Raw genomic sequence first — 16078 nt, 5'->3', positions numbered from 1 at the left:
TGGCAACAGGAAGTCACTTGCTTCAGTCTTTCACTGATTACTCCCATAATCTTAAGTATTTATACCTGAAATTAACTCAGCTGAGACATAAGACCTTGGTGATGCTACATTCTGCAACTCATGACCCATCATCAAATACCTTTGCCATGACAACACATTCAACGCCATTATAATACGATTACAGTTTTCAGGGGCAAAGGATGCCTCCACGGTAATGAAACTCAACACACACGTCTAGAGTGGGTTCATTTAACATCCTATATACTTCAATGGGATGGGCGTGACTAAACGGCTCAATAGCGCCCCCTTGAATATTTCAAAATTGAACCTCAGCCTTCCCGATTGACATAGAAGAATGAAATTCGGTAGGTTTATGTATCATCTCCAGACGCACAAAAACGCCATTTGGACCTATACCCTAAGTCCAACAGGAAGTCGGCCATCTTGGGAAAAATGCTATATTTTGGTGAATTTTTTGGTCATTTCCAGGCATCATATTTGAACTAACTAGTCCTACAGATTCCATCCCATCCACTTCAAATTCACACACAATCATCTTGAGAAATTGGAGATGACAAGTTATCAAAAGCTTTTTTATGACTTCTTCCTGTTGGGCGTGGCTGTGCAAACAATTTTGATGCTTCGCCATAAAGCAGGAAGTCCTTATAACTCCTACAGACATTGTCCCACCTACACCAAATTGATCACACATGTAGAGGGTCCCACCCTGAACACATCTATGCATCAATACTGCTTCATATACACAGCGCCACCTACTGGACACAGGAAGTCAGCCTCATATGACAAACATTATCCGATTTACATGAAATTTACAGGATGTGTTCTCCACATCACACACTGCAACATGACATATAATTGGTGGGTGATCTCTAGCGCCACCTAGTGGACACATGCAATGTGACTTAGCCCCATCACACAACGTTCATTAGGAGCCCGGGTGCCAAGAAGTCTACATGCCCGCTGTGTCTGCCGTGTGACTGCAGCACGCACCGACATGCGCGTACGGGGCGGTGCGTGGGGGGGCTTGGGCCCGATCATCGCTGCTTGCAGCTTTAATTATTATTATCATTATTATTATAAAGACATGCTTTCTCTCTCGTTGACTTCCTCTATTTATTGCTTTTTTTGTCTATATGCATCCTCATCAACAAGCACTTGTCACAAACAGGGGCTGTTAAATACATTATTGGCATACATATTAGGAGCCTGTACTGATCTTAATCATAAGAAATGAGTGTTCTTGATGAACCTCTATGCCCCTTTCTTTGCTGTGTTCTTCACCCCCCCCCCCCCCACACACACACACACACACACACCACACACACCTATCATCTCCACTTCTCTTCTTTCACTACCAGCTCCTTCCTTCTAACACTACATCCAGATAGCATGTTTATGAATATTGATGTTAATTACCCATCGCCTGAAAATAGCTGTTCAATCTGTGATTTCCCCAAGGAATTTTCTCATGATCACACACACACACACACACACAGGAGCTTAAATCAGGGGAGTGGTCTTTATGAAATTTCCTCTTTTGATCCCTGTCTATTCTTCTCCCAAATGCTGCTGCTCAATATGGCAGATCATCTATGCCAACATGAGGCATCACATGAAATGTATTTTGACACCACATAACTATCCAGCCTGAATCACTGCTGATGGGCCTGGTGCTACTTTATTGTGGGAGGTTAGTTGACGCCATGTGATTCTGTGGGCTCATCCAGACTATTCAAGATTTCTGGCATTGTCAGGTGTAAAACTCACATACTCATAAATGCTGAGCTGTGTTGTTTCAGAAACAAGAGTAACCTGTCCCTAACTTTTTTATATAAGTCGTGTTGGTTCATTTATTTGTAAGATTTCGTATTAGGTCTGAGTTAAGTTTATGCACACGTAACCATGGCAAATATTGACAACATATAATCCGATTCAACAAAGCACATCATGCTGTGTATCAACATTTTAACAGCTTGAATAATTACACATTAGGCTTCAGGTGACCGTCAGATAAGTTCAGCATATATGATGCAATAAATATTATAGCTGAAGCAACTGTGAGAGATGGCCTGTAATCATAGGCTGCCTTCCTGTATACACTTTGCTGCATATTCAAAAGAATCACATTTCCTTTTAGAAAAGTGTCATACCCCATAACTTTCCTCTGACTCAACTTAAATGTAATGTGGTCGTGATGGCTGAATGCTGTATTTACAGACTAGTAATGTTTGGTTTGTGTCTTGGCCACAAGACTGAGATTCTGATAGCTAATTTTAATTACTTTCTTTCTTTTTCTCATGGCTGAAAGGCATAAGTACAGTAATTATGAAATTAATAATTGATTGGCAGTCTTACCCAAGAAAAACACCATTTTATTCATTGGCACAAACTGAAGTTAAGGGGAACTGAATAACTCGACAGAGAGATCCATGGGGAGAGTTTAATTTGTAAGAAAAACAGCTATTCTAAGGCATTTTATTATTTTGGCAGCTGCTCGCATGATCAGATAATGGCACCACTAATGTTTTATAACGGCTTAAATATTTTTGTCAGGTTGTTTAATTAAGTTTGTACTGCCTAGTGGCAAACTGGTAGGTGTTCTGCCTATTACTATCAGGTCTTTTTGTCCTCATCAGATAATGGTAACTTTGTACTTCGAGGCAATAATGAAGAGGTTCATGTACTGACAACTGCATGAATGACTTAAGCCTTTGGTTCTGACATAAAAGGATACTGTTATTACCTGTACACACTAGCACAAGTGCTGTAATTTTAAGGCTACAGCTCTTAATTGTTTTCATCATTGACTGCTTGAAAAGGACAACAAATAGTAAACCTGTAAAAAGTGTCTATCATTACCAGAGTGTAAAAATACGTTGTCACAGTGCTTTTTTTGATTGACCAGCGGTCCAAAACCCACATATGTTACAATGAGATGTAACAGAGAAATGGGATCCTGACGTTTTACAGCAAATCTGAATGGTATTATCTAAATTCTTGTTAATTTCTGTTGATCAGCTAATCAGTTAGTTCACTTTTTAGCACTACTGATTTGCATTTATTTGTTTAATCTTAACTTTGTTTTCCCAGCAGCCGCTTCTCCTCCCCGAGGCCGTGGAAGAGGTTTCATGGGAAAGCCACCTGTCAGGACGTCACCGTGGAACGCTTCACCCATGAAGACGTCATCGGCAAAGACATCACCGTGGGAGGATTCACCCATGAAGACATCACCGTGGAAGGATTCACCCATGAAGACATCACCGTGGAAGGATTCACCCATGAAGACATCACCAGCAAAGATGCCAGCGTGGAAAGCTTCACCCACAAAGACAACACCTACAAAGTCGTCACCATGGAAACCTTCACCCACAAAAACAACACCTACAAAGACGTCACCATGGAAGTCACCCATGAAGGCTGCGAGCTCTTCTCCAGATTCTTCACCTAAAATGCTTCCTATTGCGAGCCTCAACCCCTACCAAACCAAGTGAGTCTTAACTCTGTCTTTTATATACAGTACACAGATTTACAAGATAATTGAAATTGAAGAATCAAAGTTTTGCAGTGAACAGCTGCAAAGCACTTACCTTGACTTGTGTATCTCAATTTCCAAGCAAAGCCTTTACTACACAAGTTTATGATGTTTTTTTTTCCTCCTCCCTTCTGCTCATTCATCAGCTAAACTATTTCCTCTCATGCTGTGATTCCACTTCCCTGTTTTGCTGCTATTCCTGAGTACCACTTTGGGGCATGTTTGGAAATGTGTGTGTGTGTGTGTGTGTGTGTGTGCGTGAGCGTGTGCGTGTGTGAGCACTAATTTTTTTCATATATCAATAAGTGTGTCTGTGTGCATGTTAGTCAGCCCATTTGCATGGAAATGAAATAAAATGACTGATCTTGCCTCAGAAATGGACACTTTAGCGGCAGGTACTGCTGGGTCTTTATGATCTGCTGCTGAGGTTTTGATTCTGTTATTTGGCCCGGTGGGGATTTGGCCATCCTGGTTTTTTTTCCCTCCTTCCTTCCCTCTCACAATATCTTTACCTCCTCTAGGGTTCCATTTCACTTCTGTTTCCCCCCCCCGTCTCATTTCTTATCAATTCATTAGGCTTAAGTGTCTGTCTCTGACCTTAAAGTTGACCACAAAAAGACAAGAGCACAGTGTAGCAAGATTTAGTTGTCCACATTGGAGTAAAGGTACCCCGTCAACTCTCACTTCGTGTTTGGGCTCTGATAACGGTGCCCTGTTTGAAATTGCAAGCTGTAAAGATAACTGTGCCTCTAGGTGTTGTAATAAACTGATGACTGTTCTAACTTTGAAGTTGGGGAGGAACTACAGTGAGTAAAAGCGATGACTACAGAAGCTGTGGTTCTTCTACGTATGCGCGTAAAATGAAAAGTGCGAGTGTGTGCATGTGCATCTGTGTAACGTGCTGCAGATTACATAGTGATGCAGCGTATGTGCACATCGTCTTTTATGGCCGTTTGCATGGCTTTCTCATCCCATTCTGCTTGTGTTAAGTAATAGCATCTAGAGCAGACTATAATTGGCTTTTGGCTGCCATAAACCTTTGTGTAGCAGTCTTATCCATACTGAGCAGGGAATGGGGTTCATTCTAGGCCAGCAGCTGCTCTCATGATAGGGGATTTAATTGCAGGCAAAGTTATGGTATGAATATCCTCCACTGCACAATTATCAACTCAGTCAAAAAGCTCACTGCTGCATAAACTGCAGAGCTTGGCTGGCTGTTGTTGAAAACGGAACAAGTAGCACTTTTTAAATGCATCCAGGAGTTGGCAGATGTACAACACCTAGTTCAGTCTTTGAAAGGAAAGTTGCCGGATGCTGTTTTTTCTTTCTTTCTTTCATGGAACTTTAAAAAGACTGAAAAGACACTCATCCAATTTCCTTGGGAATTGTTCTTTTGCACAGTTGTGTTTCACTTTGGTGACTGATGTGAGCTGCACTGGGATGCTCATTAACAAAAAGAGGAAGCTTTTTGAAGTATCTCTGCTGCATTTTTTACTGTTTGTGCCGACCTTTAGGCTGCAGCTCCTTTAGTTAAGTTGCACATAACTGTGCTGGTCAAAGAAAACCTTTCTTCAGGATACATTAAGTCTTCTATATGAACTCACATGATAGAATGTTGTTGATGGAAACTGACAAGTAAAACCTGATGAATGGCATTATTCTTTTTCAAGTGAAACATCTGCAAAGCTTAAGTTTTGGGCATGTTTTCTTTATCAGGAAGTTAATTCTTTTAACATTTAAGATGAAATTGTTTTCACTAACATATATATATATATTATGTTATCAAATTAGCTGTCAGCACTGATTCATTATTACAGTTAAAGATTTTTGGGGCCAATACCGATATCAGGGAGCAAAATAATTCCAATATCTTATATATAGAGAATATATACATAAACATTTTTTTTGTTTGTTTTTGGCAGTGATCCCTCAAATGTGGTTATAAAACTTGTGTGACAGAGATATGTAATGGAGACATGATATTTAAATTTTAATAATAAACTTTATTCTATGAAATGACATCAGTCCACAGGAACAGTAAACTTAACTGGGAATTTAGTCATTATAAATTACTATAAATACATTTAAAACACAGCATATTAAAAAAACTGTACATATTAAACTTGAATTAAGAAAAAGGCTCAAATATACAGTACATATAATGCTGCCTTAAAAAGTAAAAAAAACAAATTGTTGACTAATATATTGGTCAGGCTCTAATTTATACCGGTATTCTGTTTTATCCCTAGGTGGACTATCAGAGCACGAGTCACCAACAAGTCCAACATTCGCACCTGGAGTAACTCTAAAGGAGAGGGAAAGCTCTTCTCTTTTGACATATTGGATGAAAGTGTGAGTAGAGAGGCCTGAATATCTGTCTAGTATGTGCATGCATGTCAACATACAGTATGTCACACATGGCTGCTTTTTATTTTATCCATGAAATGAAATGTTGTTTAATGGGAATGTGCTGGTCAACAGGGAGAAATCAAGATCACAGCCTTCAACAAGGAAGTGGACAAGTTTTTCTCTCTAGTGGAGCAAGGCAAGGTGAGCAGATCCCATTCACCCATATCCATCCACACTTAAAACGATAAGAGCTTCTGTATAAACTGATAACTTTTGTATGTATTTCACATCACTGAGGCTGGGAATGCTGCAAGTAAATGTTTGTACCAACATTACCAAAATTAGGGTTCATAATAGCCTCATAATGTGGTTGTCATGTAATTTCTTCAGTGAAGTAAACTGATTTTGATGACAGCAAGTCGGTATCTAAAGGCTACTGCTTGCAAGCCACAGTCTTAGGTATAGAGGTAACCATTTGTATGCACATAGCACCTCACACAAATGTATCATTGGTAAAATTGAGTCTAATAAAACTCCTCTGCAAAATCCTCTCATGCCTGCAGGACTTCTGGTCAATGAATGAGCTAGAGGCAAGTATTAGAGGATTTTGTGGAAGGGATTTATTAAGTCATATTTTACTGAAATATATATGTTTCATGCTGAGCATTTGTGGAGATATATGGGAATAGGAATACTGTATGTAGCCGACTACAGCTTGAGAAAACTTTTTTATATTGTTTTTTGCTGTGGGTTTCTGGTTTTCTGTTATCTTCATTGCATCAGAAATGTCTGCCAGTTGTGAAAGCTGTGTTCTCCACAGATGATACAGACAGATGTATAAAAGTTTCTCTTCTGACATTTCAGGCTGCAAGGCTTAAGTAATTGGTACACAGATCCAGAATCAGAAACAGGTTTTTTGCTAATGGAGATGCCTTGGTGTTGTGGTGCATAACAATTAAAATATACAAAGTAAGTACAAAATATCACAAATGTATTCCTTAATTCTTAATTCAAAGATATTAGAGGATAGGTTCACATCTTTACAAATCATAATACAAATTTCAGTTATGAGTAATTGTAATCAGTCTTCCTGTCCATTCGTAGTGAGACTGTACTGTAAGAAATGAGGGAACAAAATCCTCAAAGTCCTTGTTCTGTGCAAAAAATGCACTCTGTAGTTTGTCCAAAGCTAACATGAGGTTTCAACTGAGACTGAGTAAGGAACACTGTCCAAAGAAACACAAGAGACTGGCTAATTTAAACTGCTGAAGCTTCATATTACCTTTGGCTGAAATTCAGAATCCATTTTTGCAAAGAATGAGGACTTTGGATTCTGTCCCTCATCTATTAGTTGCAGCACACAGGGATGTATGGAGAAGAGGAATCATCATAGTGACCAGTAATGCTTTCATTGAACATATTAGCCATTGAATATTTCATTAAGATAAACTTTGAAAAAACCTATCCTGTAATGTATTCTTGCATTTTATTACAGAGAGTAATACATGAATTAAAGTCAGTCAAGTGCTAACAAATATGAATCTGTTTGCCAAACCTGTTGGTCTAAAAGAGCCTTGAAGGCAGCATTTGTTAATAAGATGGTCTTGTAACTGGTGGGCTCTGGTCCAACACTCTTTGTCAACAAGCTGCTTCAGTGTCCTTTAGTAAGAAATCTAACGGCCACCAACTCCAGCTGCTCTTACAGACCTCTGACCTCACTGGAGGGCTGAAAACCAAGCAGAAATATTTACAGTACAGTGGCATCTTTGAAAATAATAATTAATATTAAGGAATAATTCATTAGAAATTCCTTATCAATACTAATGAGGGCACTGAGTATGTGCTGCCTTCAGTTGGAGCTTGTAAGCTCAGTTTTAACTCCATTTTTAGACAAGTTACTAAAAAGAAAAAATTCAGATAAAGTTTACAAATGCATGATGACAGACTGCTAGAGATATCAACATTTTCCTCAGAGAGCGTTGGCACCATTTAGCTCCAGTCTCATGAACCAGCTGGAGGAATTATCAGCAAGCCATTGTTTATTCAAGATAAACCTCTTATTGTTGTGTATTGTGTGTGAAAAAATGGTTGATGCTCAGTCTTAACACCCACAACATGCCTTTTGCATGTTCCTGTATACCTACGTAATTACAGACAGGTAGAACACATCGAAGCTCTTGCTCAGCTCCATGTGGCCCACAGAGCTTAATAACTCAATTAACCCCGGCCATCATTTTGCTAGTCACACTGGCTCAGGTATCAGCCACTGTTAGTGACTCCCAACACAGGCCCAGATCCAATTTGTGCCCTCTGCCCTCTAAAGATAAATAAAGGAATAAATCCGTCTTCCCTTCGTGTTCTGAGTATTGACAGAACCGCGTGTGGGTGTGACTGGCTGCGAGCGGCCAGAACGCTTATCACATTAGTTTCATGCTCCTATCTCTGTGTGGGGTAAATCAGAGAGAGATAGGGAGTAAGTAGAGAAAAGAGAGTAAGTCATTGAGACAAACTCTGTAGAAGAGAGAGAGAGGGGGGGGGGACTATTGGGGAGTTGGGAGAATGAATGAAGAAGTGTGCCTTGCAGATTGAGTTTAAATTGCTGTTTAGCAGGCTCACTCTCTGCTGCTTCTTATTTTCTGGTGAATTAGAGAAGTGATGGGGATGATATGACACCACATCTTAGTTGGACCTAAAGGTTTTTACATTCTTAATATGAGGATTTGGTGGAACAGTTTGTATTGTGATAATAACAGGATCAATAACATGGACCTATTTGATCAGTCATAGTTGCTTCAAATTGACAGGAAATGACCAGTTTGATGATCAGTTTAGTTTTATAATGCCGGCACACCTTGCTCGCCCATTCTCTCTAGGTGTACTACATCTCTAAGGCGTCACTGAAGGTGGCCAACAAACAGTACACCACACTGAAGAATGACTACGAGATGACCCTCCATGCTCATTCCTCCATTGTGCCATGTGATGACAGTCAGGACGTCCCCACAATGAACTGCGACTTTGTGCCCATCGCAGAGATGGAGAACATAGACAAGGATGCCATCATTGGTAAGAAAAGAAGCTCACCAATTAGACTATTTGTACATTTCTGCCATTTAACAGATAAAAGAAAAACACCAATCAGTGAGTAAGCAGGTCGAGCTTAAGTGCCAAGTACAGTTGAGAAAGGATGGCAGCGAAGGCAAGATACACAACTGCTCTAGGATTTTAAGCCTCATTAAGGCAGACTACATATCACATGCTCAGTTTTTGCAATCAAGGCCGGAAGACATGTCTGATAATCACCTGATCTCGACAGATACAAATCAATCCAATCAGCAAACTGGAGTGTTAAGATGACTCACTGGCTCTTGAGCTTCGTTAACAGCTACTGAGACAAGATGTTAAAGATAGAAAAGTGTGACCTAGAAGTCGTTTGGCATATTTTAGCTACAAATATGTGCAGATAATGGTTTTAGTGGAAAGTTAGGAAGACATTTGAGAACATTCCTGAAGGGATGCTATATAAAGCATGTCTAGTTTGAACATCAGGAGGAAAAGCCAACAGCATAGAAAGTGATGTGTTAGTCCAGGTTGGTGAAGAAAAGGTTAATGTTGATGCGTGTGAAGAAAAAGCTGTCTGTAATGTTTTGCAGCACGTTACTCGGATCGATGTCTCTGCCACATCCTAAATAACAGAACTAAGGAGATGTGGATTGGCATTGCCATAATTGTTGTTGGATTTGAACATGTGGATTATCAACTGGATAATCACTGCTCAGTGCTCTCAGTCAACCCTGGAAATGAAAGACTCTAGATATGAATGATGAGATATGTTTAAAAGTTGAGCTAACAGACAAGCATCTGTCAGTCAGTTGTGTACCTGATGTCATGGAATAATACATTATGACAGGGTCAGAGAGAAGGTTAATTCAGGCATACAATAAAGAGGAGAGATAAGAAGAGGATAGCGTTCATTCCACTGTTTTTAGGAAGGTTAGTTGCTTTGGCTGCCCTCTGTGCCTGACATGAATATCTTATCTCTCTGACAGGTAAATTGGGATGATCCAAGTATAGATTGGGGTTGAAATTAGTCATTCAAGAGTCTTCTCTTCCTGCATTTTGCTCAATGTTATCAGGGAGATGATGTGCAGGTGTGACAGAGGAGTTTCAGAAGTTATGACCATAAGGAAGGAATTTTAATAAATTGTTCTCAGTCTGCATTGCAAGTTGGAGTGCTAGGAAATAACACAGCACTGCAATATTTAGCTAACTGTAGTTGATGAATGATGAACCTAACCTGATGAATGATGAACCTAACTATACAGTTCAAGATATCTTTGTTGTACCCGAGAGGCAATTTGAGGTGCAGCCAGCAGCAAAACAATAGAAATGACAATAACAATTACAGTTACAATTTAAACATAAACAGTCCCTTCTATGGAGCTTTATAGTGCATTTCAGCTCATTTTTGTGGCTTACTGGCCCACAACTTTACTGTTTTAGTACACTCCTGCAACTCTCATAGCATTATTCATAGCAACTGTTTTTTGTGTAAAACCCCTAAAAACCCATTTAATGCTACCAGCTGAGCAATAAACTGCAGACAGACAAAGGTAGCAACTGGCTGGTGAACAAAGTAGAAGCATTAAGCAGCTACAGAGCCAGATGTTCCCTCAGGAGGTGGTGGAGACCAAACCAGAGCTAAAATGAGAGTGAAAATTGGACTTGCATTCATCAGGTGATAAATACCTAATAAATGCAAGACCAGAAATACAACTTTAAAGACTGTGTAAAGTGAATTCAGACATTTTGTTCTAAACGCATTAAATAGGTCATACATGTATTTCTAAAAAAGGTGTAAAAAGCATTTCAACCATTTAGATTTGAATTGTGGAGCTAGGCTTCACAAATTGTGTTTCAAGATTTCTGTGTCCAGGATTTAGTGGGCGCCGCATTACGTAACATGGCGGTGATTAGCATAAACCCGCCTCTTCTGCTGTAGAGGTATGAATACATTCAGCGCACACTACTACTACTACAGTCTACAGTTAGCTGAGTTAGCTGAGTTAGCCGCCGAGCTAGCCGCTGAGTTAGCAGCAGAAAGCTCTTAAACGTAGCATCCATGTTTCTGGTAGAGGTGGTGACTTTGATAGACAGGTGACACTTGGTAGGGGGCGAGGTTTCAGCGGACTCGGAGAGCACTCCCACAGCAATTGGGAACAGAGACAGTCTTACTTTTACACAACTTTGAAGCCTAATGTATGTATGTTTGTACTTAGGTTTGTATCATGTATCTCACAAGTGTTACCTTTATTATGATACCAATATTATTCATATAGACCTTGTAGTTACAGAGATATACTATATTCATTTTGGGTATGTCATTTTCGAGCAGGACCCTGAGCCAGAGGCCTAGGGAGGAAGAGGTTAAATGAATGGTAATGTTGCTTTGTGTCTGCTAGATGTGTAAATAGGTTGCTCACACATTCACCATATCAATTTATATTTTAAATATAAATAATGTGTTTTTTTAGTGTTTTTTAGTGTTGGACACACCATGTTAGAAAACAAATTGATGGTTATTAAGACAACATACTGGAACACACATTCACAGTGGCAATATTGCATGATTACCTTAGTATAAACAGGAAGCACATATAAGCCAGCATGTTAGCACTACACAGTTAAGAGATGCACTGAGTGGTGTACCTGGAGGAGTGTGTTTGCGTTGGTCGCAGAGGGGAACTGTTACATGTCCTGTGTGTCATCTGTTGTGTCTCCATTCACTCTCCCTCCACTCACTCTCTCCGCTCCTTTGTTAAATAGGGGATTATAACATGGTAATGAGAACTGTCAGCCTGTTCCTGTGGTGATAATGGAGTTCAGAGGTGGATGACATCGTCTCAATCATAATGGAATTAAGGGGGGCTGAGAGAGCACAGACAGAGAGCAAGAGAGGAACGAGGGAGGGAGACCGAGTTTAGAAAAAAGGTTAGCAGACGTAGCAGACAGGAAGATGAAGTTCAGAGAATGACTGGTTTGCAAAATCTATATTGTAATTCTGGTCATTTGTTTTGTGTAATGCATGGGCACTAGTCTTGGCACCATTAGATGACAGTAAATTAACTAACCACAAATGTGAATAATTTTTGAGCAGTTGAAGTTATAAATCATGTAAAAATACCAAACCTAGCTCCTCAAATTTGTTTGCTTTTGTTGTGCGAAAATGGGTTTTTAAGACAATTCATCAGCACAGGAGACATTTAAAGTAATCAATGCCCATCATGTGATCAACATTTGTCATTGGTTTTACATTTTATAGACTGTTTGAAAAGCTGTGGCATAACATTAAAATACATTATTCTAGACTTTTTTCATTTTTACTTGACGTATTCTGTATTTGTTTCCCTGGTTTTCTCTAACTTTATGTGTGAGGATTTTGTTGTATAATAACTGCTTTATGAATTATTTGACTTTTTGAGTTTTTAGTTTTGGTCATGGTAGTCTCTTAGTGTTCTTAGAGCTCAGCAGTAACTGCTCTTTAGTCCAGTGATCCTGAATGAAGTGTTCAGACCCTGAACAAGACAAGAAACATAAATGAGGAATGTGTGTGTGTGTGTGTGTGTGTGTGTGTGTGTGTGTGTGTGTGTGTGTGTGTGTGTGTGTGTGTGTGTGTGTGTGTGTGTGTGTGTGTGTGTGTGTGTGTGTGTGTGTGTGTGTGTGTGTGTGTGTGTGTGTGTGTGTTGTGATTTGGCATGTGGGCCTGAGTGTTAGCTTGACTGTTATGTCATTTATATGCCAGTCTGCTGTGACTTGGCAGTATCAGAAGAGTGTTAACTCAACTGTGTTGGATCTTTACTACTTATGACATGAAACCACTCCACATTACGTCGAGGATATCCAGGGGCCATTCTCACACTTTATATCATGCAGAGACTTTTCAAAAGGCTCACTTCACATAACGCACTATTATTTCATTTTTCTATTTGTGTACTTGTGTGCATGAGTTATCTATAGATGGAGATGTGAAATTGTTGCTGTCTGTCTGTAGATGTGATTGGAGTGTGCAAGAGTGCAGAGGATGTGTCCCGCATCACCACAAAGGCCAGCAGAGAAGTCTCCAAGAGGGCCCTCAACTTAATAGACACCACTGGAAAAGTGGTGACAGTCACACTGTGGGGAGAGGAGGTAATAACTGTAATCTTTTTTTCTTTCTCTTTCTCTTTATTTTTTCTCTTTTCCCCAGGATGGATTTGCAGTTTAACATAAAAACATGTTGAGCAGGCTGTAATTAATCGTCTGTTTATGAAGGTGCCCATGCGTGTATGTGCCTTGTGCATCCGTGTCAGTGCATGCGTGCCCATAGCATATCTCTGTGTGTGCTCTTGCGTACTGAGCAGTTTGATTAGGTTTTCTGGGCTGTAAAATTTGGATTGGTCAAATCATTCCTGTGACCTTCAGGAGTGGTTTGGACCAAAGTCCCTGATTTGAGGCGGCAGGCTAAATAACTCTCGAATGTGCATGAAATGGCACTATTCTTCTCTAAGCTCATTCAATCTGCAAGAGCTAATCCCTCCTATTTGCCAAAATCCAAAAACGACTTTCAAATTAACTTGTAGGTTGTCCAATTATAAAAGCAAACTATACCACATATTACTTTCGGGTCTCTCCAAGCTGCAGACACAGACTGAACACATTAGAGACAATAACACAACTGCATTTGCTATCTCTTGTTCTTCATCGCTCTTTCTGCAATTTTCTTTTTCTTTCTACAGGCGGAGAAGTTTGACGGCTCTGGACAACCTGTGGTCGCCATTAAAGGAGCTCGCTTGTCTGATTTTGGGGGCAGATCTCTCTCTGCTTTGTTCAGCTCAACCGTGATGGTCAACCCAGACATGCCACAGGCCTTTAGACTGAGGGCCTGGTGAGTCACACTGGTTTCCACATATAATGAACACTCATAAACATATTCATCAACACACAATATGGTCATACTGGCATGTTTACAAGTGCACATACTGTAGATATCCAATCAGTTTACACAACCACCACACAACTTGAGTAAGCATTCCTATGGAAGTATTCATGTTAAACAATGTTACAAGGCATGTTCACACGTATACAGACACAATGAACAAACCTAAGTACAAAGCCCCAGTGATCACATGTCAGGAGACTGGTGACATGCCCCTCATCAGTCCCAGCGGGGCTCTAGACACGATGTAGGCAGGATTGGATGGAGGGAATAATCAGAACACGGATATTTCTGGATACTAGCTCTGAACTGTTACTGTATGTGCGTAGAGAGACAGGGACACGGGGAGCCGCATCAAACTGGATTCTTATTAGCAGCTCCTGTGGAGGGATTTTGAATTATGACTCATTCACTCATTAAAGCTGTTCCCAAGTCTGGCCGCAGCTGAAATATAAATGTGTCTTTTTTGATTGCAGAGTGTGTACATAACAATGCTTCAGTGTGCATACGATTGCCTGAGTGTTACACTGAAAGCTATTTTTAGTCTGAAAATTGCGTCGAATGGTGTAATCACAGCTTCAAAGTGTGAATACAGTAAATATAGGGGTGTGTTTGCTGGTACCTGTGGGCATTATTCTGCTCAGTCTTTCAGTTGTTAATGTCTGGTTTCTAAATGTGGCTAATTGCTTCATGAACAATAGCTTTAGCCATTGTTGTATGTGCACTGCATTAGTTATAGCAGTTACTTGTGTGTGTTGGTGAGGGGTAGAGAGAAGGGGCGGTCTCCATTGCTCCAGCTTTAATCTTGGTCTTATTAGACTCTGGTCAATACACCATCTCATCCTGACATTCAAAGGGCTAAATAACTAAAATACAGTGCCCCTCTTTCCTTTCATTCCTCCTTCCATTCTTTTCTAATCCCTGGCTTTTCCCCTGATCTCTACTGCTGTTAGGTCCTCTCTCCAGATAAATGCTGACAGTAATGAACGAATGACTATGAATGGTAATCAAGGAGCAGGCAGGGTTTTCCACTCTTTTTTTCAACATATAGGTCTGTGCTTTACAAAGACAGTGTTTGCCTGACTACAGTTCCTGTCACAATGTGGTGCTTTGTGTTATGTATTTATTTCTTTTTGACCAGGCTTGCTTGCATAATTGAAGGAAACTGATGAATTTGGATGATGCCTTGATTAGATTTCTCTGCACTGCTAGAATACAGAGCAGGAGTCACACTGATGCATTAAGATCTTAAAAAGAATATTAAAAAGGTAGATACATGAATAGATGGATGGGGTAGGAAAAAAATGAGGGAGACGAGTTTTGTTTTTGACACAGTTTCTATATGAATAGAAATATAATAATAATAAATAAATATATGTGGATATGAAAGGCTGATTGATGTATGAAAGCATTCATCTGTGATGGGCAGCCATATGTTAGATCAAATGGATTGAGGGATACAGATGCAGTGACTGTAAATCAGTTAAGAGATTAAGGGAGTAATTCAGTGATGGCTGAAGATGATTTCTTAAGATAATAACAGACACAGTGCAGTATCTCCTTCACAGGGAAAAAAATCAAAGTCTGTTAATAAAACACACCTTCATACATGTAAACAGGGAGAGAGACTTGCTTTTAAGCCTGTTTTACAAAGAGAGAGATACACTCCTGCATATGTTTGCAGATAACTAATATTGATGGTGTTTCCTGTGTAGTTCAATCACTTCAGTATCAAGGGATCATTAGTCACGTCCTCAAGCATGCTCTGTGTGTTTTTCATTTGACTCAGCAAACCTTCCTCTCTTTTTTCTATCTCCCTGCACTCTAAATAATGTATATTGTGTGTTAATTTCCACACTATAGGTATGACAAAGAAGGCTATGCGGTGGACAGCCAATCCCTGACAGAGGCACGATCAGTGGGCAGCAGAGGAAAGATGAACTGGAAAACACTGAGTGACATTAAGAATGAACACATGGGACACAGAGATAAGGTGCAGTGCACACATACACACATACATATATATACATAAACCTGACCTGACCAAAAGCCAAAGATATCCAGTATGCAGTGATATGAAAAGTAGATAAAAACAACCGGGAAGCTAGAACTAGGGAATTATTACCTATTAAGTTTCTGTTGATCAACTACTTTATTCATCTACTATAATTTTGTCAGTACAGTATAACAATGGTTATATC

At 39.8% G+C, this 16078-nt stretch overlaps 1 protein-coding gene across 1 annotated transcript in view; it reads left to right on the top strand.

The window, feature by feature from the left end:
• LOC128371553 (replication protein A 70 kDa DNA-binding subunit-like) overlaps window positions 1–16078 on the top strand; it is a 48922-nt gene that overhangs the window by 16147 nt on the left and 16697 nt on the right. Inside the window, exons 7-13 of the mRNA XM_053331903.1 lie at window positions 3112–3508; window positions 5803–5905; window positions 6035–6103; window positions 8776–8968; window positions 12954–13090; window positions 13678–13826; window positions 15741–15870. Of these exons, the coding sequence (XP_053187878.1) occupies window positions 3112–3508; window positions 5803–5905; window positions 6035–6103; window positions 8776–8968; window positions 12954–13090; window positions 13678–13826; window positions 15741–15870 (1178 nt within the window). The remainder of the gene's footprint in view (window positions 1–3111; window positions 3509–5802; window positions 5906–6034; window positions 6104–8775; window positions 8969–12953; window positions 13091–13677; window positions 13827–15740; window positions 15871–16078) is intronic.

Source organism: Scomber japonicus, chromosome 13, assembly GCF_027409825.1.
Source record: "Scomber japonicus isolate fScoJap1 chromosome 13, fScoJap1.pri, whole genome shotgun sequence".
Classification (NCBI taxonomy): domain Eukaryota; kingdom Metazoa; phylum Chordata; class Actinopteri; order Scombriformes; family Scombridae; genus Scomber; species Scomber japonicus.
Note: the sequence above shows the minus strand (reverse complement) of the source record. Positions and strands in the feature narration are given on the sequence as shown.